The sequence below is a fragment of the Sardina pilchardus genome, chromosome 5, assembly GCF_963854185.1.
Source record: "Sardina pilchardus chromosome 5, fSarPil1.1, whole genome shotgun sequence".
NCBI lineage: Eukaryota > Metazoa > Chordata > Actinopteri > Clupeiformes > Clupeidae > Sardina > Sardina pilchardus.
Window position 1 is genome coordinate 23,970,946 of NC_084998.1, and position 23,326 is coordinate 23,994,271.

General features: G+C 42.3%; 1 protein-coding gene across 1 annotated transcript in view; it reads left to right on the plus strand.

Annotated features, from left to right (window-relative positions):
- The first annotated feature begins 20,386 nt into the window (after window positions 1-20,386).
- The window catches only part of LOC134080524 (glucocorticoid receptor-like), a 54,841-nt gene continuing 51,901 nt past the window's right edge, over window positions 20,387-23,326 (plus strand). The window contains exons 1-2 of the mRNA XM_062537021.1: window positions 20,387-21,601; window positions 22,959-23,326. The exon at window positions 22,959-23,326 is cut by the window's right edge and continues 823 nt beyond it. Of these exons, the coding sequence (XP_062393005.1) occupies window positions 22,978-23,326 (349 nt within the window). The 5' untranslated portion in view covers window positions 20,387-21,601; window positions 22,959-22,977. The remainder of the gene's footprint in view (window positions 21,602-22,958) is intronic.

Below are 23,326 nucleotides of genomic sequence, written 5' to 3' on the forward strand. Positions count from 1 at the left end.
TGTCAGTGAAGTTTCCCTTCAGATGTCCAACTGTGCATTGCTGTGATGCATTATGAAAGTATCACACTGCAGACTAGCTCACAGATGTGTTTGCACCCAATCATGTAATGCAGAAAGAGGGATCTTTCTGAACTCACCACATTTGTTTGATCCAAACTACCATAGTACATCAGTAACTGTGTTTTTCACCACAGCACACAAGTCTCGCTTTTGAGACGTTGTGTGAACATTAAGTTCTAGCCAAATCCTGCCAGATTCTGTTTTTCAGTACTGTATATTATTCCTTTTGGTTGTTTCAAAGAGGAGTGTGTTATCACAACAAAAGTGACTGTTGAAATCTGCCACAGTAACAGTTGATAGGAAAACAATCAAAAACACTGAGCTTCTCTTTGTTTACATTGCATGATTAACAACAAACACTCTGACTTTGTTTCCTTGGAGGCGATATGAAGGCAATTTTGATAGATAACTATTCAATTATCCTGAGCCATTTGAAATTGAATTGAAACAGTTTTTCTCCTGGTTATCATGGGTTAGTCCATTAGACACTCCTGTCTATGTGACACATGGTAAACACTGAATAGTCAGACTGTGCCCACTTCTCATCTCTCCCTGTCACATACTGTATGACTAGGTTGACTTGTCTCTCTTTTCTCTCTCATTCTCATTAGGCAGATTATGTGTTTTCAGTTTACTACAGCCTAGTGTTATTGGCAACGACAGGTGAACAGGTGTGTACATGTTGAAAAATTGGCTATGGTAAGATGACTTAGTCAGCTCAAATAAGGCGTTCGGCTTTTTCTGAGAACTGGTAAGGCACACTGATTGAGCGTGTGTGTGTGTGTGTGTGTGTGTGTGTGTTTGTGTGTAGGGCTATTGTCCATCTCCAATGGCAGATGCTGTGACTGTGCGACACCAGGCCCAATGATAATAACGGCAATGATCATGATTAGCGAGCGCGCGCGCTCAGGGAGCCACGGTGTTTGGCAGGAAATGCGCCCATTGGTATTCAGTGGCGACGGGCATTATGTATTTTCAAACGGCCGACGCATGAATATTCACGCGGCAACTGTTACTTGAGTGCTGGGCTTGATGATCTGCTTGCCTCTCTGTACTTCATTACGCTAATTGTCTCTTTTATTTCACGGGCTCCTGGTCGATTCGGAACTCAATGAACTGGCCCACTCGGCTGGACAACTGTTATCAAACATGATGACCTGTCTGTCTGGCTAGCCATCCGTCCAGCTGACTTGCTGGTGTTTTATCTATATTTCTCCCTCTTTATTTCTCTCTCTCTTCCTCTGTCTCTCTCACTCTGTCTCTCTTTCAATCCCCCCCCCCACACACCATCCCCATCCCCATCGGTCACTCACTTACTCGTACACACACACATCATGGAACGACTAGTGTGAGGGCAAGTTGCGTGACTCAGAAATCAACCGAGTATTTATTGCCTGCCCTTTCTCACACCCCCGTACATCCTGCAGAGGTGGGCCAGCACAGCTACTGTCAGCTCAACTTCTCAGATGCTACTTCCTTGCCATGGACCTGCTCACTTCTCAGCTTAACAGCGCTAAACCATTTAGAGGCGCCTCCGTGGTGGTGGTAAACCAATGCTTTTGGTGGCTTTGGCAGTTGGCTGGCAAACAGAAATAAAATGCAGTGATGCTGTAACAGAAGTGCAGCGAGTTACTGTATGTGTGGCCTTATGGCATGGTGACGTTATAGCCTATTATCAAAACCAAAAAGATCAGGCTTGAAATAACTTATGACAAGGTTGATTTATATTGCCTTTTTAACAAGACCAGGCACTAATCAAGCATGGAACCTACCGTTGGCCTAAAGATGAGATCAAATCGTTTTTCCCCTCTAAAGGTGTGGGTGGATGTGTGGGATCTTAAACCGAAGAGTTTTCTTTCTTCTTTTCAGATATTAAATATTGATACTATGTATGACTTTCTTTGAGACATTATTATTTTTGGCCCATACTAAATCATGTCGTAATCACACACAAGCACATATAGTGCATATAGAGCACGAATAGAACACATAGAGGGTGCTAATGTATCTCTTCAACGGAGCAGTGTTTAGGAGATTTCCCTCCTTTTAGTGATGCAGAGAAGTTGAGTATGATTCAGTGACTTGTCATCCACAGCACCGAGAACTTGAGATCCTCGGAATTCATTCTGTTTGGGAAATGTGGATCAGCGCTGGTAAAAAAAAAAAAGAACAAAACAAAACAAAACAAAACACATGAATCAGATACAGTAAGTGGCTGATTACGTAGATAACGTTCGATGCTACTGTTCTGGGGAAAGGCTATGCATTGACGATGAAATCGCAGTGAAATGTACTCTGTGTGCCTTGTCTTGACATTTGTTTTGACAGGAGTCCTTGTTTTGTTTTTTTAGAACTGCTGCATATAGTAAAAGGGTTCTGGCTATGACTATGACTAAGTCTATGAATATTTGATTTCATATTTGCTTTTTTTTTTTTCAATGAACACGCCCTCACATGTATCCTGTTTCTCTTCCATTTGAGAATAGTCCATGTGCTGAAATGAGATTTTATTTATCTATTCATTTTCAGTCAGACACAGAAGAACTTAGAGCCATCCCACGAGAGAGAGAGAGAGAGAGAGAGAGAGAGAGAGAGAGAGAGAGAGAGAGAGAGAGAGGAGGGAGGGAGGGAGACAGTGGGATTCTATTCTGTCTGCACGTGTACTGTACTGCCTGTGGATTTGTACGCCATGACTGAGTGGCCTTAGTTCTTGGCAAGATGGGTTGTGACACATGAGTAAGCAGGAGTGGTGAGAGTGAGCGGGGGGGTGTGTGTGTGTGTATTTTCTTTTTTATTTCCAATTCGTCAGTTGCCACGTTTCCCCTCCGGGGATGAGAGACGGACATGATGCCACCAATTTAAAGATCGCATTTGACACCTCTAAACTTAAGGGCCAATGATGGTCTTCGCTCGTACGCCTTTGTCCTACGGTGGAAAAGCCTCATCATATGTTCCTCCAAATAAAAAAGCTCAAAAGCAAAACATGGCCCTGTTGGCAAGTGATTTTGTCACAGCTAAGGTTTGTTTTGTAAACTATGTGAACAAAAAGGGCAAACAAAATTGGGCTCGATAGCAAAAAAAAAAAAAACATTCTTCCTTGATTCGGCCGTTCGTCAGGCGATGTCTGCATTGTCCGTTCTGTTTGGCGCAAGCAGGCTTCCATATGTAAACCTCCATGCATGGCAAATTCCTCTGAGCTCTCCAGAGAAAGTCGTCGTCCTCATGGTGGCCCCGGCCAACTCCGGCTCCCTCTCCACCCGCTGTGTATAGAAGTGCAGCGAGCCGTGTGTAAAGTAATGATTATTTTAAGAGGCATCATAAATCTGTTAAAACTGGCATATGTGCCCTTTCTTTTCTACTCTGACAACCTGGAAGTAATTGGCTCTCTGTGGAGCGTTGATGGGTAGTGGTGTGTGTGTGTGTATGTGTGAATGTGTGAGTGTGTGTGTGTGTGTGTGTGTGTGTGTGTGTGTGTGTGTGTGTGTGTGTGTGTGTGTGTGTGTGTGTGTGTGTGTGTGTGTGTGTGTGTGTGTGTGTGTGTGTGTGTAGGTGTGTACGTGTGTACGTGTGTGTGTGTGTGTGTGTGTGTGTGTGTGTGTGCGTATGTGTGTATGTGTAGTTGTGTGTATCTATATGTGTACGTATGTGTGTGTGTTGGGGAGGGGGGGTCTAAAATGAGTAGGGAGATGCTGAGATGTTGAGGAGGGCACTCATCTGAGAAACCCCTTCTGACAGAGCCTCAGATAAACCCCGGCCACTGCATTATTTAACGTGTGCTCGTCCTCTCTCTGGGCTGCTCACCCTGACCATGATTTAATAAAACCAACAAATATCCTCCCATGGACAATCCTCCAGGCTCCTTATAACGCTCTACCTCTCTTTCTCTCACACACACACACACACACACACACATACACACTTGCGTGCTCTGGCACAAATCCACTGTACGTGCACGAGCAAGCGTATACTCTCAGACCTAAACACACAGACGCACATATGCTTATTGTAAGAAAGGAATTTTGATATTGTGATATACATGTGTTATGAATGTTGTTTAATAGACTGCTTTTCAGACATTCCACCTATATTCATTCAAAACATGACAATAACATAGGCATTACATTATATATATATATATATATATATATATATATCCACAGCCCATACCGCTTACGTCATGACCATACTGTCACAAGAGGCACTTCCTGCATAATGGTGTTGCCTGGAGTTGCTTCTCTGTTTCACTTCTGGACAAGCGTAGCATGTGTTTGTTATGAGGACAGGACAGAAAAAAATAATATATATATATCAGTCAGAAAAAGTCTTGGCACGTACTCCCATTTTTCATTCAAGGGGTACTGTAAGAGGGTCAAGGCTGCCCTTTTGCTGCTGCTGCTGCCGCTGCTGATGTCATCCAGTGCGACTCCACTACGGCGAAGAGCATTTATTCAGGGTGCGTGGACAGGACGAGGCACTATTTTTAGACAAACCGCTGCCGTGATGACATGGACAGATGGGAAGACTACAGTAATGGCTCCGCAAATAACAGCAGCGTGCATTCACGGGAGGCACCACAACCAGCTGGCCACCGCGTCAGTGGAGATGTCCATGCCCTGCCCTGCGCTGCGCTGCCACTGTCACAGACGCTATCTCCACCTCATCTGTGAGAATTTAAGCTTCAAACGCTTTAAACGCAGAGGGGAAACCTCAAGCAACATCAAAGTTCGAAGGCCCGCAACTGTGCAAAAGCTTGTAGTGGCACAATCTCTGAAACCTCTAGGTGACATCTTAGTCACCTTTAGACTTATCAGGGTGACAGAATCATGATTAGTCATATGGAGACGTTGACCAACTAGTTTCCCTTTCATACCAACGTTGGGTTTCTTGATATCAAAACTCGTACTTATTATGACTTTGATGTGTTTTTCATCTTCACCTCCCTCAGCTGTTGTGTTCCTCTCTCTTGTCCTTATCTGCTAACGACTTCAAGCTCTCTATTAAGTCTCCTTAAAACGTCAGCGCTCCGTGACGCCCACCCATGCATGCACAACATGCAGTTTGATACCAAATGAGATCACTGTGCCCAGCTTGTTGGCGCAATCGAGGCCAAAAGCGGGCGCAGCAGAGCGTTCAGTTCGTCAATGTGCACTGTGGAAAGAGGGAGGGAGAGAGAGAGAAAGAGAGAGAGAGAGAGAAACAGACAGACACATAGAGAGGGAGAGGGAGTGTGTGTTAGAGAGAGAGAGAGAGAGAGAAAGAGACAGACAGACACGGAGAGGGAATGTGTGTTAGAGAGAGAAAGAGAGAGTGACAGACAGACAGACAGGAAGAGGGAATGAGAGAGAAAGAGAGAGGGAGAGAGTGAGAGAGAAAGAGAGAGCTCCTTCTCCACCTTTCTCCACATTCACCAACACTGCCAGCTGCTCCACACTGCACGAGACGAGAGCTCCGCTAATCAGTGTTTGCTCATCCTTTTAAAATTAGAGCACTTTGGTTCTAGGGTGAACAACAGTGATGTTTGTTTGTCCAATACTCGTGGAACAAGTATTGTAATTTCTGATCCGCATGCAGTATCTAATGTATAATTCACTTTTACAGATGCCTATGCTTAAAGTGAAATATTTATGTGTGCCGTGTAAAGGGAATTCATTAGGTTCTCTGCGACATCTTGTGTTTGGTTTACCCTCAGGGAGGCTATTACACACATAGAGAACCTCTGATATGTCTAATGATGATGATGGCTAGCCTGTTTACATAACATGCTGGGATGGTGTGGCTGTTTTGATGCATGGGGGCGGTCCTGTGTGTGTGTGTGTGTGTGTGTGTGTGTGTGTGTGTGTTTGTGTGGGTGGGTGTTGTGGGGGGAGGGGAACGGTAGTGGGTTGTCCTCTACTCAGGCTGTGATGGAAAGCAGCTTCTCGCTCCTTGGAGACTCCAGGCTAAGAGAGAAATGTATCTGTCTCTGTGTCTATATTTACAGTGCATATCTCTCACTCTCTCTCCCATTCCTCTCTCTCACTCTCTCTCTCTCTCTCTCTCTCTCTCTCTGTCTCTCTCCCTCTCTCTCTCTCTCTATCTGTCTATCTATCTACCAATTTCAGGTTCACTGCTGCTCGTCATAGCCTCCACTCCATCCACTGTCCACCTCACACCTACCCAACTAGCATGACAAAGGGCCCTGCAAAGGGCCAAACAGACACTTTCACTGACTCAAGTACTTATTTTGAGGCTTGAGCTTGAGGCTTTAGCAGTTCGTCCATTGTGTGGTGCTGGTGCTTATTGTACGAACTGTTTTTTGATCATGTTGTGAGTGGTGGATTCAAGAAATGTGCCAAAGGGACTGAAGAAAATGGTAATATTTGTTTAGGTGTGTGGTGGTGCAGGTAGGTGGCTGTTGAGCAGGCCTGTTCAGATAGGTTGTCTAACAAGGGGAAATTGTTGATGTGAACAGACACCTCGGAGCAGCTGGTTCCATCGGAGACAGGGACCAGGGAACATCTCTCCTAGCGCATCCTAATGCCCTATTAAAGTGTCATCGTCATAACCGCCTCTAATAGACACATTAGATTACCTCGACAAATAAACAAGAGCTCTATTAGCAGGACCAATTAACGGAGATAATGAAAGCCTTATTTTTTGGGAGGACTTAACCAATACAGATACCAGAATGTCTTAAGTAAGACATTTGCTTTGTTTATCTGTCCAAATGTACTGTTTTATTTTCTTATGTGTTCGTTCGGTGTCCAACTGAAGAAAATAAGCCCAAGGCCTAACTTGGTCAACACAACCTGCCATTTGGGAGGACTTTACCAATACCAGAATGTCTTAAGTAAGACATTTGCTTTGTTTATCTGTCCAAATGTATTGTTTTATTTTCTTATGTGTTCGTTCAGTGTCTAACTGAAGAAAATAAGGCCTAACTTGGTTAACACAACCTGCCATTTGTTGATGGTATTTGTTTACCCATAGGCTAAGACCCAAAACTAACTACCAAAACAGGGGCATTCACCCCGAGGCCGCTGTAGCTATAACTCCATATGGCACTGCAGTAAGATGGCGGGAGGCTCATCCCTTTCACCAGCTGTGACCCATGCATGGCCTCCACACGGTGGAGATGAAAACAGCTGCCGCTGGAGTGTGGTGCTTAGAGGCAGCGGTCCTGACCCCTTTCCTCAGCACTCGCCATCGGGCAGCCTGTCAGACTCCGCTGATGAAGGCGAGCTCTGGTCCAACATGGCGACGATGACATGGCCACATGCTTTGTTTATCTGTCCAAATGTATTGTTTTATTTTCTTATGTGTTCGTTCGGTGTCCAACTGAAGAAAATAAGCCCAAGGCCTTACTTGGTCAACACAACCTGCCATTTGGGAGGACTTTACCAATACCAGAATGTCTTAAGTAAGACATTTGCTTTGTTTATCTGTCCAAATGTATTGTTTTATTTTCTTATGTGTTCGTTCGGTGTCCAACTGAAGAAAATAAGCCCAAGGCCTAACTTGGTCAACACAACCTGCCATTTGGGAGGACTTTACCAATACCAGAATGTCTTAAGTAAGACATTTGCTTTGTTTATCTGTCCAAATGTATTGTTTTATTTTCTTATGTGTTCGTTCGGTGTCTAACTGAAGAAAATAAGGCCTAACTTGGTTAACACAACCTGCCATTTGTTGATGGTATTTGTTTACCCATAGGCTAAGACCCAAAACTAACTACCAAAACAGGGGCATTCACCCCGAGGCCGCTGTAGCTATAACTCCATATGGCACTGCAGTAAGATGGCGGGAGGCTCATCCCTTTCACCAGCTGTGACCCATGCATGGCCTCCACACGGTGGAGATGAAAACAGCTGCCGCTGGAGTGTGGTGCTTAGAGGCAGCGGTCCTGACCCCTTTCCTCAGCACTCGCCATCGGGCAGCCTGTCAGACTCCGCTGATGAAGGCGAGCTCAGGTCCAACATGGCGACGATGACATGGCCACATTCAGAGTGTGTTGGAGAGAAGGATGTGTTTTCACTCACAGTCACTGGGAGCACCATGTCCTATGACTAACTGCAAAGGAAGATCCATCATCCAAGTAAAGATATGCCCTCACTAGATTGTACGTCACTTTGTTTCATTTGTGTATAACTGACGTTTTACAACATATGTTCTTTATTCCATAAGAATGCAATCATGCAATCATGAAACCTACACCATTTCTGTTCTCACATGCTGTGCTACTAACAATTACTGTACCTGGATTATGGAAATGTAATGTTGCCCATTTTTCCACTACAGACTAATGCAATTTTCAGGTCAGAGAGAGTCACATTTTTTAAATCAGTACTGACATCAGAGTGCATACTCATAATCACTTGATATAATGAATAAAATAGCATGTAATCGCGTGCACTTTCTGCAGAAGTACTCTCTTTGTGTTTATTTCATAACTCCCCATTCTACTAGTACTCACTTTTTCACAATTTGTTCTTTTTAATGCGTGGACATTGTTTTTCTGTGCTTAAGATAACTGGACATGTAATGTACAATAAGTAACTGCCTGTCTTTTCACACAAGGCGTTACGGCTCCAGCTTCATCTTCCATCAACAGAAACTACATGAATGAGTCAGTCAGTGTCACAACCCACCTTGAGTGATGGCTGATAAGGAGCCGCGTGATCAGGAATCTCACAGCTCATCATAGATTGTGTCCCCGACTCCACTGGCATGCGGGCATGCCTATGTGTGAGTATTAGATGCTGGGAAAACGTCTGTCTGTTTGTTTGTCTGACTCACGGAAAGTCAGTAACATATTAGCAAGTCTTCTTGAGGTCTGATTAAGGTCATGTTTTCAGAGCGTATTACTCAAACCTCTCATGGGTGAAGAGGTGGACTGTTCTCAGAACAGTATACGTGCTGACTTGCTGATACAGATATGCAGAGCATCTCTTTCTTTCATTATCTCTCTCTCTCTCTCTCTCTTTCTGTCTCCTCTCTCCCTCTCTTTTTTCTCTCACTCCACTTTTAATCAAAAGTAATCAGAATCAAACACGTTTGTCCCACCAGTGCAGCATTACAATTAGCATTTTTATTCATGAAATGAAAAAAAAAAGTATATGAAAATTGATATGTGAATATTATTAGGCGCAATGAGAATATCAAGACTTTCATCATCCAGAAAATCCATTATTTAAATAGGCGTTGCAGTGACATGTGTATTGGCACATGCTTTTGTCAAGTATAAAGTAGATGTTAAAAAAATGCTGGTGTGTGTGTGTGTGTGTGTGTGTGTGTGTGTGTGTGTGTGTGTGTGTGTGTGTGCGCGTGCGCGTGTGTGCAGTAATATAGTGTATATGTAGTGTACATACACGCACGCACGCACACACACACACACACACACACACACACACACACACACACACACACACACACACACACATAGTATATATATTTCTCAGTGGAATCAGTAGATGGAAAAAAGGAAAACATGACAAACACACATTTCTCCATCAACACCCTCAATGCCATGTCCTTCCCAGGGCTGAATGAGCCCTTACAACATAATAACTGCTCTACCTCAAGTGTCAAAGCTACATTTTTCCAGAGTGACAAAAACTGCAGCTTTAGAGGAATTATCTACAGTTCATATGTAGGAAATACAATATTTGGCACGTGAGAAAATGGCACTGCACTACACAGCACTGCACTTTACTTCGTACATGTATTATTTTTCACATTATTGTATTGTATGCATTGTATTTCAGAAAAACTGCAGTATATTTTTGTCCTATAACTGCAGTTATTTTTGAAAGGGAGGAATGTGATTTTGTGATTTATTCCTCTCCTTTTTGTCAGTCAAAGACATTATATTTCCTGCAATCTCTCTATACCCTGTCTGTGTGTGGTACCTACCTGATGGTCGTTTCTGGTGTAGTGAATTCTGACTTCTTTAGTAATATCAAATTCTCACTTTTGGTTTGTTTGTTGTTTGTCACGTTACTGGTGAGATGCAAAGCCTAGGTCTATGGTGGCCAATATGGCTGCAACTCGTAAGTCTCTGTGTTTTTAAATTGTGTGTCATTGCGCTGGGTTGCTATGGCACCAGCTACAGAAGAGGCCAGTGGCTGCGTTTGTCTGTAAATAGGCTGTTAAACAGCTGCCCATGCCATTCCGCCACTCTAAGGTTTCTTAATGAGTGTGTGTATGTGTGTATGTGTGTGTGTGTGTGTGTGTGAGAGAGAGAGAGAGAGAGAGAGAGAGAGAGAGAGAGAGAGAGAGAGAGAGAGAGAGAGAGAGGCCATAGTGGTGATGGTGGTGATGATACTCCTTGGCTCATTCCAGCCTTTTGTTCTTTTGTTTCTTGTGACGAGTGCAAGCGCATCTCCTGAGGACTATGGAACTACTTAGAAGTGAACGCCAAGAGGCTCTTCCTCTGAAGTCAATGTGAAACATATTCTGGTAAGGTTGAATTTCGATGGGCGTGTGTCACTCTCAAACCACAAATGACCTCTGGATGACCTTGCTGTCCATGCTTGCCTCCTTCAGAGGAAAACATTACCCTGCCACAAAAAAGAATGTGAAAGGCCTCTAGTTAGTCCCACCTTGTTTGGATGAAAACAAACACTGAGATAAAATGAGAAGCTATGGGCCCTTTCGTAATGACTTCTCACCTTTCTGATGGCACAGGGGGAAAAGGTGGAAGGAAACAGTACGTCTGACAGCACATATATGCATACATCCATAAAGCTGGACGTATACACTTTATGTACAAAATGCATTCACAATATGCTTAGCTTCAGAACAGTGGGCTAAAAAATCTCTGATATGCCTGGAGGAAATCACTGCCGTGCACAGTAATGGTTTGCATAATCAAAAATTGCCTGTGAGTAGGAGATCACATACTGTCGATGATGGGCGTAATTAGAGGGTGGATAAAGGGTGAAGTTTACTGACAAGAATGATTCATTCTAGCAGTTCTCTCTCTCTCTCTCTCTCTCTCTCTCTCACACACACACACACACACACACACACACACACACACACACACACACACACACACACACACACACACAGACAGACACACACATACACGTACAGACACATTACAGGAAAATTACAAGAATTCTCCCACATCAGAGATGAATAATTCAAATATAATATGTGTCATTAGGATAAGAGCTGAATGTAAATCTGTAAATCATTGCTATCTAAGAATCAAGAGGTTTGAAGACACTTTTTAGCGCCAGGGCAGCCTTCCCTTAGCATAATACGCTGAAAGTTATTATAGTTAACCCATACTGTAGCTAAAGGGGAGGTCTCAAACTGTGGTACGGGTAACTGGTGGTACGCGGACTCTCTGTTGTGGCACTCCGGGAGTCTCCTAGATGATTCATTTCCTGGAAACAAAATAATCACTTCAAATGATGTAAAAAGATATATTATGGAAAATTGTTACATTTAAACCAGTCTTGTTTTTATCTTTCTTGAAAAAAAAACCCCAAAACAAAACAAAAAACAATGCTAAACAGTACAATGTAAAAACAATAGTGGTAGCCTACTTGGGGAGTCATTGTTCTCTGAGGTAGTAATCATTGTGATAAGTTTGAGAACCACTGGTCTAGGCTACATGGGGTACCCCACTTCCAGTGACTTATGCTAAGCTAGGCTAACAGTGTCTAACTCTGGTGTAGCCAAATAAGCAAATAAATAAGCAAATAATAATAATAATAATTCCCCCAACACGTGGATGTAGGCCTAAAATATTATGGATGGAAACTCTGATTCACTCCCAGCGTAACAGGTCCGTCAAGTCATCGCGACGCCAAGGACAACAAACCACAGGGCAAAACAAAAAGGCGTGTATATCAAAGAAACTCTTGTAGCGTAATAAACTTCTTCACAACAACATAAAGTTTTATGGCAGCTACCTACTAATTAGACAGAGCATAGGTGAACAAGGGCACCAGCGATTAGGTCATACTTAATAACAGTACTACAACAGGTCACACGAGGTGATTTTCAATTGTACAGGTTCCTGTGCCACAAACAACGAATCAACATTTTAGAATCACTATATTGCAAAAACAAACCTTACTTTTTTCCCTTTTGAACCGTCACTGAAAATAAATAACCACATTTAATTGACAACATTCCTATGTATTTTTTAGGTGAGGTGACTTGAACTGATATCCAGCATTAACTGATTATACAGTAGACTGGGAAATAAGCATGTGTGCCGCCATTAAGGTGTGTATTTGTGTGTGTGTGTGTGTGTGTGTGTGTGTGAGTAGGGGGGTAGTCTCAGGTGAAGCACCACTATATCACATTCCTCACATGTCTCCGGATCCCTGTCATGTCGAGACGCATAGCATTTCCACCGGACTCCCTCGCCACCCGTACCACCCCCGTCTGCCACCACCATCATCGTCTGACCTCCCACTCAGGGCCCACAATGCACCTCGGTCCTCGGAGGTGGCCTCAGGTCACGGCAGTAAAGAGGAAACATTGCCAGACGATGCAAAGCAGGCCAGTGGGGTGCTCAGGAGTATGGATGTAAATACCATGTCCACCATGTTGCCAGGCTTTTTTTTTTTTTTTTTTTTTGGTGTGCCACTTTTTCACCGTCAGATAAAGATCTCTCTCCACCACCAAACTTTTATCTCACGCAGGGCAGTCACTCTCGTGACAGGACTGAGACTCACAACATCACTGGGCTACTGTTGAACAGCAGAGCATGCCTCCCGCACCCTTATCATTTCTGTTCCCTGTGCCAGTAACCTCACATGGGAATCAAAGACGTGTTGTCCATTCGGCCAAAGGCTGACGCTCAGTGAAGAGAAGGAAGTCAGCTGCGGTATGGAAAACTTCCCTGAAAGGAAAATGAAGTTGGTCCTGTGCCTATGAATCACAACACCAACCCACTTACACTTCCATCTTTCAATCACTGTATGTCTTCCACTTAAAGATTAACTGGTGTCAAATTTCTTGTTTGTTTATGCAAACCTGGCCCATAAAGCTGATTCTGATTCTGATTCTACTTGGGTAGATGCTCTGAAGAGCAACAAGGTTCTGCAGTAAAGTGGTTGTTCTTCCATATGATGACAAGCCCTAGATTTCGTTATCAGGGTCAGCCATTTTGTAATCAGAGTCTGCTGGGTCTGAATCCCTCCTGTGGTCTCCTTGAATTTCCTTCAGATCCTGTTACTACCCTTTGCTATAGGGAGCCTAGGGCAACTACAGGCATTGTGTATATGTGCGCAAACTCTCCCTGCGGTGCCTATATGATGCTGGGGACATAAGGGGCCTTGTCATTTATCATTCATTCTAAACATTCAGAGGGATTGAGAAATCCCTACATATATGTGCATTAATGACCGTCACTCAATCTGAGCATGGAACAATAGCCACCTCCACACACCCCTGGAGGCTGGAGATGTTTCTATTTGCACATTTTGAGAAGCCAGGCGAGATGTGAAATGCTGTTCTTTTATGCATGTTCATGCATGTTGCATGGACAAATGTGAGGACGGCGTGGAATGCTAACAAATGTGCCTATATGTTGCTGTTTTATATTTATCCTGTCTTTCTCTCTGAATGTGTGCCTCTCTCTCTCTCTCTCTCTCTTTCCCTCACTCTCTCTCACTCTCTTTCTCACTGACTCATCCAGAGATCTAGTTAGCCTTAGACTCCCTCCCACGACTCCTGGACATCGCCGCTGTTGTACAGAACAGCCTGACCTGTGCTCTCACATTACAGGGGAAAAAATGTCAAATACACTGTTATTTGGTCATACTCACTTCAGCCAAACAAACATACTCATAGGAACGATTAAGTTAAACAACCATTTGACTTTCTATCACAGAACTCAGATATTCTGAGGAAAAACAGGTTCACCCTTAATCTCTTCATTTGAAGATTTTATTTATTCAAATCTGTTATGGATGGGCTGTATGAATTCATTTCTAAACATTCTTTTAATACCTTCATATTTGAGGCACTTACCTGCTTAAATAGATTTGGAGCCAGGTGCAAGTACCAAAACCTCATCCGTAAATCAAAAAATGATTCTTTTGGTATGAACAATATTGTTTAGTTAATCGTTCTTTTCCAGAACTAATTCTTGGGTGAAGAGACATCAGTACAGCATGCTGATCCATACCAACAACAGATAACATGGTTATTGATGTTGCGACGTCAGAAGAATTTCATACCAAGCATGCCAAGGCTATGACGTTTTCACTGATAATGGTCAAACGTCAGTAATCAGTCTGTGGGCATCTGTCCTTGAATTTGTTTCAAGCATTGCTGAAAGCATCACGTTGTTATTCAATAGTAATTAATCGTCTTCTCTTCCATAATTGACCTGTAGCTGTCAAAATCCAATTTGCTATAAATGTTCACGTCCAACATGGCTGCCAATGGCGTTTGGGTTAACACATCTTTGTCAAGTCATCATGTATTAAGGTCACACCAGATACCCTTTTCAATAAGAAAATGAGAAATGGGATACCCGGCCTATGGACTCTCGAGCATGTGCAAACGAGGACCACGGTGCAGACTGTCCATCTTTCACACCACCAAACCTTTGTGATTACTCTAGATTAAATAAAGCACTTTCTGGATCTATGGTCTCTTAATTCCATGATCCATGTCCCCTCTCTCTATGCCCCGAAGTTCTCTGATGAGCATCTGCTATGGTGGCTCTTGGAGTAGCAGGTCACAGTCAGGACTCTCTTCTTCTGTGATACGATACCTCGTTGGTGGAATGATTCACCTACTAGTTTTCATTAGTAATTCTGAATTCAGAATTCAGTATTTAAACACTTCTTTGTTTAAACCTCATATCTAATTGTTGTGATTGTGTTAGGCCTATTTTGTTATTGTGTCTTCATGTTATTGTTTTTATCCTTTAAAAATAATTCTATTTTTAAATTTAGTCTATAATAATGTTGTTCTTGAGCCCTGACAATCAGCACGCCACCAACCCACTGGAATCAACCCATTAGATGCACCATTAACCAGTTTCCCATGCTTTTTGTCAACATTGAGAAATGATTGCATTGTGCATAACAGGTGTGAATGGGACTTTCCTTTCGAAAGGTCTTTTGAGTACAACAAAATGATGCAGTGCGCTAACTGTAGGAAAACAAAGAGACCTCTTATTTGGTGAGGGGATTTCACATGTTGCAATCAAGCGCTATTATGCTTCACATGCCAGACACTGCATTGGGTGATGCTGGTCCCCTTGCTTTTAAATCAGCCGTTTCTGTGTGTGTGCGTGTGTATTTGTGTGTGTGTGTGTGTGTGTGCGCGTGCGCGCGTGTGTGTGTATATGTGTGTATGTGTGTGTGTGTGTGTGTGTGTGTGTGTGTGTGTGTGTGTGTGTGTGTGTGTGTGTGTGTGTTCGTGTGTGTGTGTGTGTGTGTGTGTGTGTGTGTGTGTGTGTGTATGTGTGTGTGTGTGTGTGTGTGTGTGAGTCTGCTTATGGGTGTGCACTTTATGGAGGCCTTTCAGTGTGTATGTTTTTTAGAGAGAGAGAAAGAGAGAGAGTGTGTGTGCATATGTGTGTGTATATGTGTTCTCAATACGCATGTATACCCGGAAATTGGAATACTGAGTCAACATGATTCACTTATGTAGAGGAATAAACAGTACCCTCAGGGCAACAAATCACTCTTTTGCCTGAGCATGCAAGAGCACATCCTTTCCACTGAAAAAACAGCATTTACTGTCATGAAGTATTCCCATCTGTTGTCAATCTTAAACTCTTCTTCTGTGAAAGTCTTTGCTGCTTACTTCCCGATTCCCTTTCGTTTTTTTCCCCTCTCATTCGCTTTCTGCTTAATCTGTCTATCTCTCCCTCCAACTTGACTCGGGTCCCACGGAAGGAGGGTGTGAGCGTGATCCATGAAGCGCCATAAATCATGTCATATAAATAGCTTTCCACATATCCACACTCCTCTGCTCTGTACAGGCGAGTGGCTGGATAGTAGCTCGATTATTTGGGTCAGTAGAGTTCCTGACATTTTTTTGACGGGGGGAGGGGTGGGGGTGGGGGGGGGGGCATCGCCCTCCCTTCTTCAAGCAGATGTCTCCCAGCCACACGGTTGCCATGTCAGCGAGGGATTGGGGCAGACAAAAAGTATCAGGTGAAAGGTCACCTGCTCTGGCAGGTCAGGTTTTGTAACCTTTCTGTCGGTGCCATTTCAAGTCTCGGACACGACAAATGGCTGCGCTTCAGAGACCCCCCCACCCACACACACACACACACACACACACACCGCCCTCCCGCTCTCTCTGTGCATTACATAAATGTCGGCCACAGTGTGGGTCACTGGTGGAATAACATTTGATGGGAAACATGAGTTCATTATGCAAATCTTACAAATGTGGCACCTGTAGGCGAGTGAGCAACCCTCTAAGTAGGCCTCACTGTAAGGACGGAGTCATGATCCCGCTCAACACACTAGGACACGATTTGTGGAAATTTCACAACGCTGTTCCTGCCGATTTGGGCTTGTACCCTATTGGCCATTAAACGACTACGAAAGCTCAGAAATTAATTCATGTCCTTATCAACCCCAACCCGCCTGTTTACATTAGCGCATAACCTCTGCATTACCAAAGATATAGACTTGTGGGGGGTGGACTACTTCTGACCCGGACTAACCCCTGATATCAGGCGGCAGCATGTTCCAGGCATGGTGTTATGGGGCAAGAGAACAGTGTGGCTGCTTTGCTGCACCCCCAGGGGGATGTATGCATGCTCCCGTCTATTCTTCTTAATCAGCACTCCTCCTGCCCAACGCACGTCCAGCTCCACATAATGGGCTTGTTTGCATGGGAGCTTGCATCCCCCCCTCCCCAAAAGAACCATCACCCCCCTCCTCTCCATTGCCCTGATACACTCATACACATACACACATACACACACACACACACACACACACACACACACACACACACACACACACACACACACACACACACACACACACTAAGACAAAGAAATACAAACAAGCCTACACACACATACACACACACACACACACACATACACACACCAGAATACAAAACAAGCATATAGACAAATCAACACGCACGTATGCACATGTACAAAAGCAAACACTCACAGAATGACATTGACAGCCAGTGAACCTTCCTTTTCCTATGTGAATCTGGTTGACAGGGCAAAGACATTTATTGCGGTCCTGGGCTGGTATGATGCTGTGAAGCAGGCAAAGGGACATAGTGGGAATTTATTTTTGAGATGGGAATTTTTTTTTTTTTAAAGCTTCTTTTGCATTCCCTCACAATATTTTTGCATTACCTTGCAAAGTCACAAGTATTGCAAGAGAACACAAAAGCCATTGCAAGGGAATGCAAAACTATTCCAGGGGAACACAAAAGTGTTGCAAAATTGAAATGTGTATGACATTGTGTAGTAATGCAAAATTAATTTGAAAAAAATAATTCTACCTCAGAAGAATAATTTCCACCATGACCCTTCAGACCCATCATTTTTGTTTTTTTATCATTCGTTTGAAATATTATCTTAAAATCTTAATGGGGAAAAGGGGAGCAGAACAAAGTATGATTTCATGTTGCCTCATAAATGGTTTTTATTCTAAATTATATAGAATGTAATCGGTGCCTGCAAAACCCTATATCTGGTAGCAGATCTCCTCACTTAAACATACCTTAAAAAGATGTAAACATAATGTAAAATGCATCATAATTATTAAAATGTATGTAGTAGAAAATAATTTCATAACCATCAAAAGTTAAAAGTTGTATATGTTTTTGATGTCTATTAGTGTCGAACTTGTGTCTGGAGCTTGTGTTTATAATGAGGTGGGCAGCTAAAACTGACCCCTTTAGCACTTCCTAGTTTTTCCTCATGTTATGATAACTTTCTAGTTCTGGTATGTTTTGAATATTTTCTTAACACATAATCTATTAATCTATTACCACCTTGCATGTCACAACCAGTGTGTCAACACCAAAATGACCGAAATGCAACATTTGTGAAAATGTTCTGTAATAATGGCTTCATTTCATGGAAGTCACAGGCAACAGATAATGCTATGCATGTATTAATCTGTTTTCACTTTGATATTAAACAGGTTTTTTTTGTTTTTTTTTGTAGATGAATTTAGAAAGTGACAAATTAAATCTATTGAAAGACTCCATTCATAAAAACAGTAAAAGCAGAAATATCCAAGAGAGGTGCACTTGTTTTATATAGGCACTGTATATCTTGAATTTCCCCTTGGGGATCAATATATCTATCTATCTATCTATCTGCCAAGGTGATGGATTTCATTGAAATGGAGTCGCGTGTTACCTATTCTTGGTATTTGTGAGGGTTCAATAGCCATTTAGAATGTAAAATATTCCTCCATTGATACCTTGTCAACTCCCTCAGATGGACTTCACGTTTCTTTTCTTTTTTTAAAAGAAGATTATCTATAATCTATATCTGGGTTGAATTGCATTGAGCTCAATGAGAATGAAACCAGCTAATTAGCTAACAGCTAATAACGGACATAAAGCATGCCAAACTCTTAGCATGGTGAAGGGTATAGTGTTGATGTGGGGTTATTTTAATTCCAAAGGCCAAGGGGACTTTATCAGGGTGCATTAGTGTCCTGGATCCATGAAATAACTGTCCTTTAAAAATAAAAATAAAAATCCTCTATGGGAATTTATAACATGGGCGTTCCAATACTTATGACCCCTGTATTTTACAATACATTATTCATTCACAAAGAAAATTGATGTCCTTAAAGGTTGAATATTTCCTCATTGTTTCATTTAAGGCATTACGATCAATTTCCAAAAGATGATTTTATATTTATCTTTAAGAATGTGTTCCAATACTTTTATTGATCCCCCAAGGGGAAATTCAAGGTCCTAGCAGCTTAAGACACCACACACAATATACACAATGTAAACAGGATGATCAATAACAATAGCAAATCAACAATTCAATACGACTAATAAGTAACAGTAAAATAGCCTACTACTAAGATAAAGATGTGCATGACTGTACTGAGGACATAATTAATTTCAAAACCTGTGTGCATAATTAAGGGAACCAAGGGATGATCTGTCCCTATTTGAGAGAAGAGTCCCTGTTGTGTTGTGTCCCTAATGTCAACATTACAGCATTTTAAAGGATTTGATATACTTTACATCTCATAATCACACTTTTCTTGTCAACATTTTGACTGGAAATGTTGATATTTTCCTCCCAAGTGGCATTAATGGTCCTCCATATGCGCGTGCATGAAACTACTGAACACTGCCCACCATATAAACCACGGTCTTGGGTTAGGCTCAGTCAGGTGTTTGTTTTTGCACAACTTGACCAGTAGGCCTACAGCTATATTTATTTCATATTATCATCAACAAAAATAGTAATGAGGACATATCACTTTCTCCTGTGAATAAAAGAAACAGTTAAGAAAGTAGGCTAGCCTAAATTCTGCTGATTTTTTTTTAAAATATTTTATTTTATTTTTAATTTTCATGGGCCGAGTTTCAAGACAGAATGAGTTTTCTGTTAACTGTGTATGAAGTGAACCATTCATTTGCATGTTGTATGCTTTGATTTGAGTAGTCAGAGGGGGGGAATATGAGTGCCATAAGTGCCACAGGTTTAGGACAGTGTACTACACCTGTATAGAGGCTGAAGCTCTTTCAGTAGCCTAGGTTAATTGAGAAATCTGACTTGTGTGACAGCCTATTCAGTGAAAGTATTTCATAAACAAGGTTACTATTTTGAAGTGCATTTGCCATGGCATTTAGAAATACATATTATCACAAACTTGAAATATGTAATAATTGCCTTTAAGTGGTGCCTCTCCAATGGCGCCATATGTTTAAATATAAGCTCTCTCCTTTCCCTCCATGTTGGATGATTTCAGTTTGACAGTAGCCTACAGACTCAGCCATGACAGTCCGACAGTAGGGAAAGTCTTTACAGATGATTCTAATGTCTGTTCAAAACAGAGAATGAATACAGCTATTGACCAAAACGGTAGGCAACTATGGCAGGCAGTCTATGAATAGCAGCTATGCGCACTTGAAAAACAAGGCATAAATAAGTCCGCAAATGCAGCTATGTCTAAGCTATGCATTGCAATTTCCCACAAACATGATCAAACACGGAAATGCAGTATATTGTAATTAAGTTGGGATAGAAACATATCTCTAATGTAGCCTAAGCTATAGAGGCTACACTTTTCACTCAAGCGTAAATAATAGTTATTGACATAAAACTGACAGCCTTGCTTTTGCGCATGTCAGTTCTTGGTAAATTAGCCAAGGTCTCCCTGCAGTCCAAAGTCTCGTCAGTGTTTTTTATTTGTTTGTGGACACAAAATGTCCCTTTAGAGACCCTTACCACGGTCGACATATTAGGATCTGGGTGTATACAGCACGGATTCGTTGGTTAAAGACACTGTTTTTTTTTCCAAGAGTTTTTTTTCCCGTGCAATTGTTAATTTCCAGTCGGCTTGAACGTGCCCTTCGCTCTTCTACAGTGCGCCATTGAAATTCACGACTGTCAGAGCTCAGTACGCTCCTTTGGAACTTTCAACAGCTTCCAGTTGACAAGAACTCTTTCGCTTAGCCTACAGCATTTGTCGCCTCTAATGTCCTTTGAGTGTATAGTTGCCACGAGCAAAGTTATTCAAAGCATGAGTTAAAGCGTTGAAGTTGCATGACATGCTTAAATGTTATGTTTTTGCGACTCGACAGTTTTAAGTTTAGCATCGCGAGGCAAACTCTAGGCACGTCAGTCAACGTCACTTGCAAGTAGCATTTGCGCCAGAACATTCTGCTGTGGGTTAGTGGTTTACGTTTTAACGTGTTTCTGTATGTTGTTAAACGTTTCTATCATTCAACATTGAAGGGGACGTATGTCGAGTAAATTACGCCATTTGACAACAGCTTCTGCCAAGGACCTCGGTACGCTAGCTAGCTTGCTAGCAAGGATATTCCTCTGAGGGGCGTTTACCGTTTGTCGGAGCAAAACTCGTCTGCAACAGTATAGTCCGATAGCTACTCAGTTACCTAATACGTTTATCTAGATAGGCTATCTCTCTAGCGTGCCGTACCGTCAAGCTCCTTTAGATTCCCCCCTATTATTTGCGCTACATTGGATATTCAGCGAGTTAAATTGACTATTCGTGTTTATGCAGAAGTGACACAGACTTTCAAGAAAGCAGTTTTGAAGTTTCAGTTTGTAAACTTGGACCAAAGGGCACAACGATTGTCTCCCTCCACGTAGCTGGCACCAGGGCTGTCGAGCGAACGCATGAGAAGCTGAAATGCCAAGATATTGCTTGTCATGACAGCGGGAGAAGGTTTGTTGCCCAGCTTTGCTTCCACTGGCAGTACCTTGTATCTGATCATGCCGGGAGACTAGCCAGCGAAACGAAGATCACGACGTTGTTGGAAACTAAGTGGAGTAAATATATTTAAATAAATGATTGTGCCATATGACTGTACCCTTTTGGAAATGATCTAGACAACAAGTTCGTTTTGAAAGCAGGTAAGGAATGTCTATTATTGACTTATTTCCCCTTTATTATGATAAAAACTTCCATGTGTATTTGCTTATACTGTAAGTTAACCAATTGTGCTCAGTTTGCATAATGAGAACTTATTGTCAGCGTTGTACTGACAGTCGTCGAAAAGGCTACGCTTAGCCTATAGTTAGGTCGCAGACTATGGGTAAGTAAGTTATGACATGATAATAGCATTTCCCCCCCTTTATGTTACCTATGAAGGCCGATTAATTTGTTGACTATATACAATGCCGTCAAACAACTGAAGTTGCCATGGTCAGAATATCCCAGGGTCAATAATTCCGGGTTTATTTTATTAGAAGGAATTCTCTTGTTTTTAAAGGAATTTATCATGCAATAGCCATGACCTACCAACAGGTTGCACCACTGCGGTAACTAATATTCTCAGGATTTCTACTAATGTTGCGTTGCTTGTAAGATTTGCACACATCCATGCTATGTTATCAATCTGTAGTGAGCTGCAGTCGTCTTCATGGGAAGTGTTACATCCATTACGAAACAGCTCTAGAGATGTTCAGGCTTTCGTTATTATCCGTAGGCCTAATATAGCCTAACCCAAATGAATCAACGAGTTCCACTTGACATACCCGGTGTTTTTCATGTCCGAATCTGCGTCTATACATGCCAAAGTAGTAGGCTACCTACTGTACGCCTCCAATTTTTTTCCCTATCGATTAACATATTGCAACGACAATGAGTTGATAACGATTTTGTTCTGATTTCCCTATGCTACTGTGCAAACAGCAACTAAAATATTAAATACAAATGTTTACACATTTAGTCCTTAGCACTCACCTCTAAGTTTGCTCAACGTTTCAGAAAAAGGATCTATTTCCGACATATGATAAAGTATGTTATTTAGCCTACTTTTATTAACCTGCATCTAGCCTTGTGAGATTTAAAAAAAAAAAAAAAAAAAACCGTGTACTGCTGCTGTCAGTGTGAATGGGATTGTGTGTCGGTGTTATGTCTGGGCATGCTGTAGGCTATGATGTTTTCACTATTGTGATTTCAGTGCCTCCCGTCTTACATGATATTTTGCATTTAATTAGATAACTGGCTAATGGTTAATTTAATGGAGATCTGTATGGTGCCCCCCCTTTACCACTGTATTGGTGTCTGTGTCATTGGAAGCAAAGACATGAAGTTAGTTTGTATCATGTTTGTACAGGTTGTGTTTCTGCACTTTCTTTGTTATTGAAAACTTACTGTTTTTTGTCTTTGGTATTCAAGAGATATTTTAACAGAATTAAGATGTCAAGCTAATATTGAGGCCAACTAATCGGCCATGATGATGCTCTGTTGCTCTTTCTTTGCTAGGCAAAATTGAGGAAAAATAATGGATCAAGTTGGAGTGAGGCGCAGCCCTCCGGATAACAGCAGTCTTGGTTTTGGCAAACAGGCCGGAGAAGGAGGGTTTGTGAATGACACTGGAAACGGCGGCATGCAAGTGTCTGCCACCACAGGACTGGTGAAGCCTGTGCCCAGAGCTGAAGCCTCCCCCAAGGATGGCTCATCCAATGGCCTGAACAGCAGTAACCTCCAGAGGGACCATGCTGCCAGAGGGCAGGGCCCCAGGGGGCGTGGGTCAGTGGAGGGCCCCCATGGTAAGGAGTTTGGGAAACCGCAAAGGATTCAGTCCATGCAGTCTCATCAGGACACTCTGGGCCCCATGAACGTTGGAGACA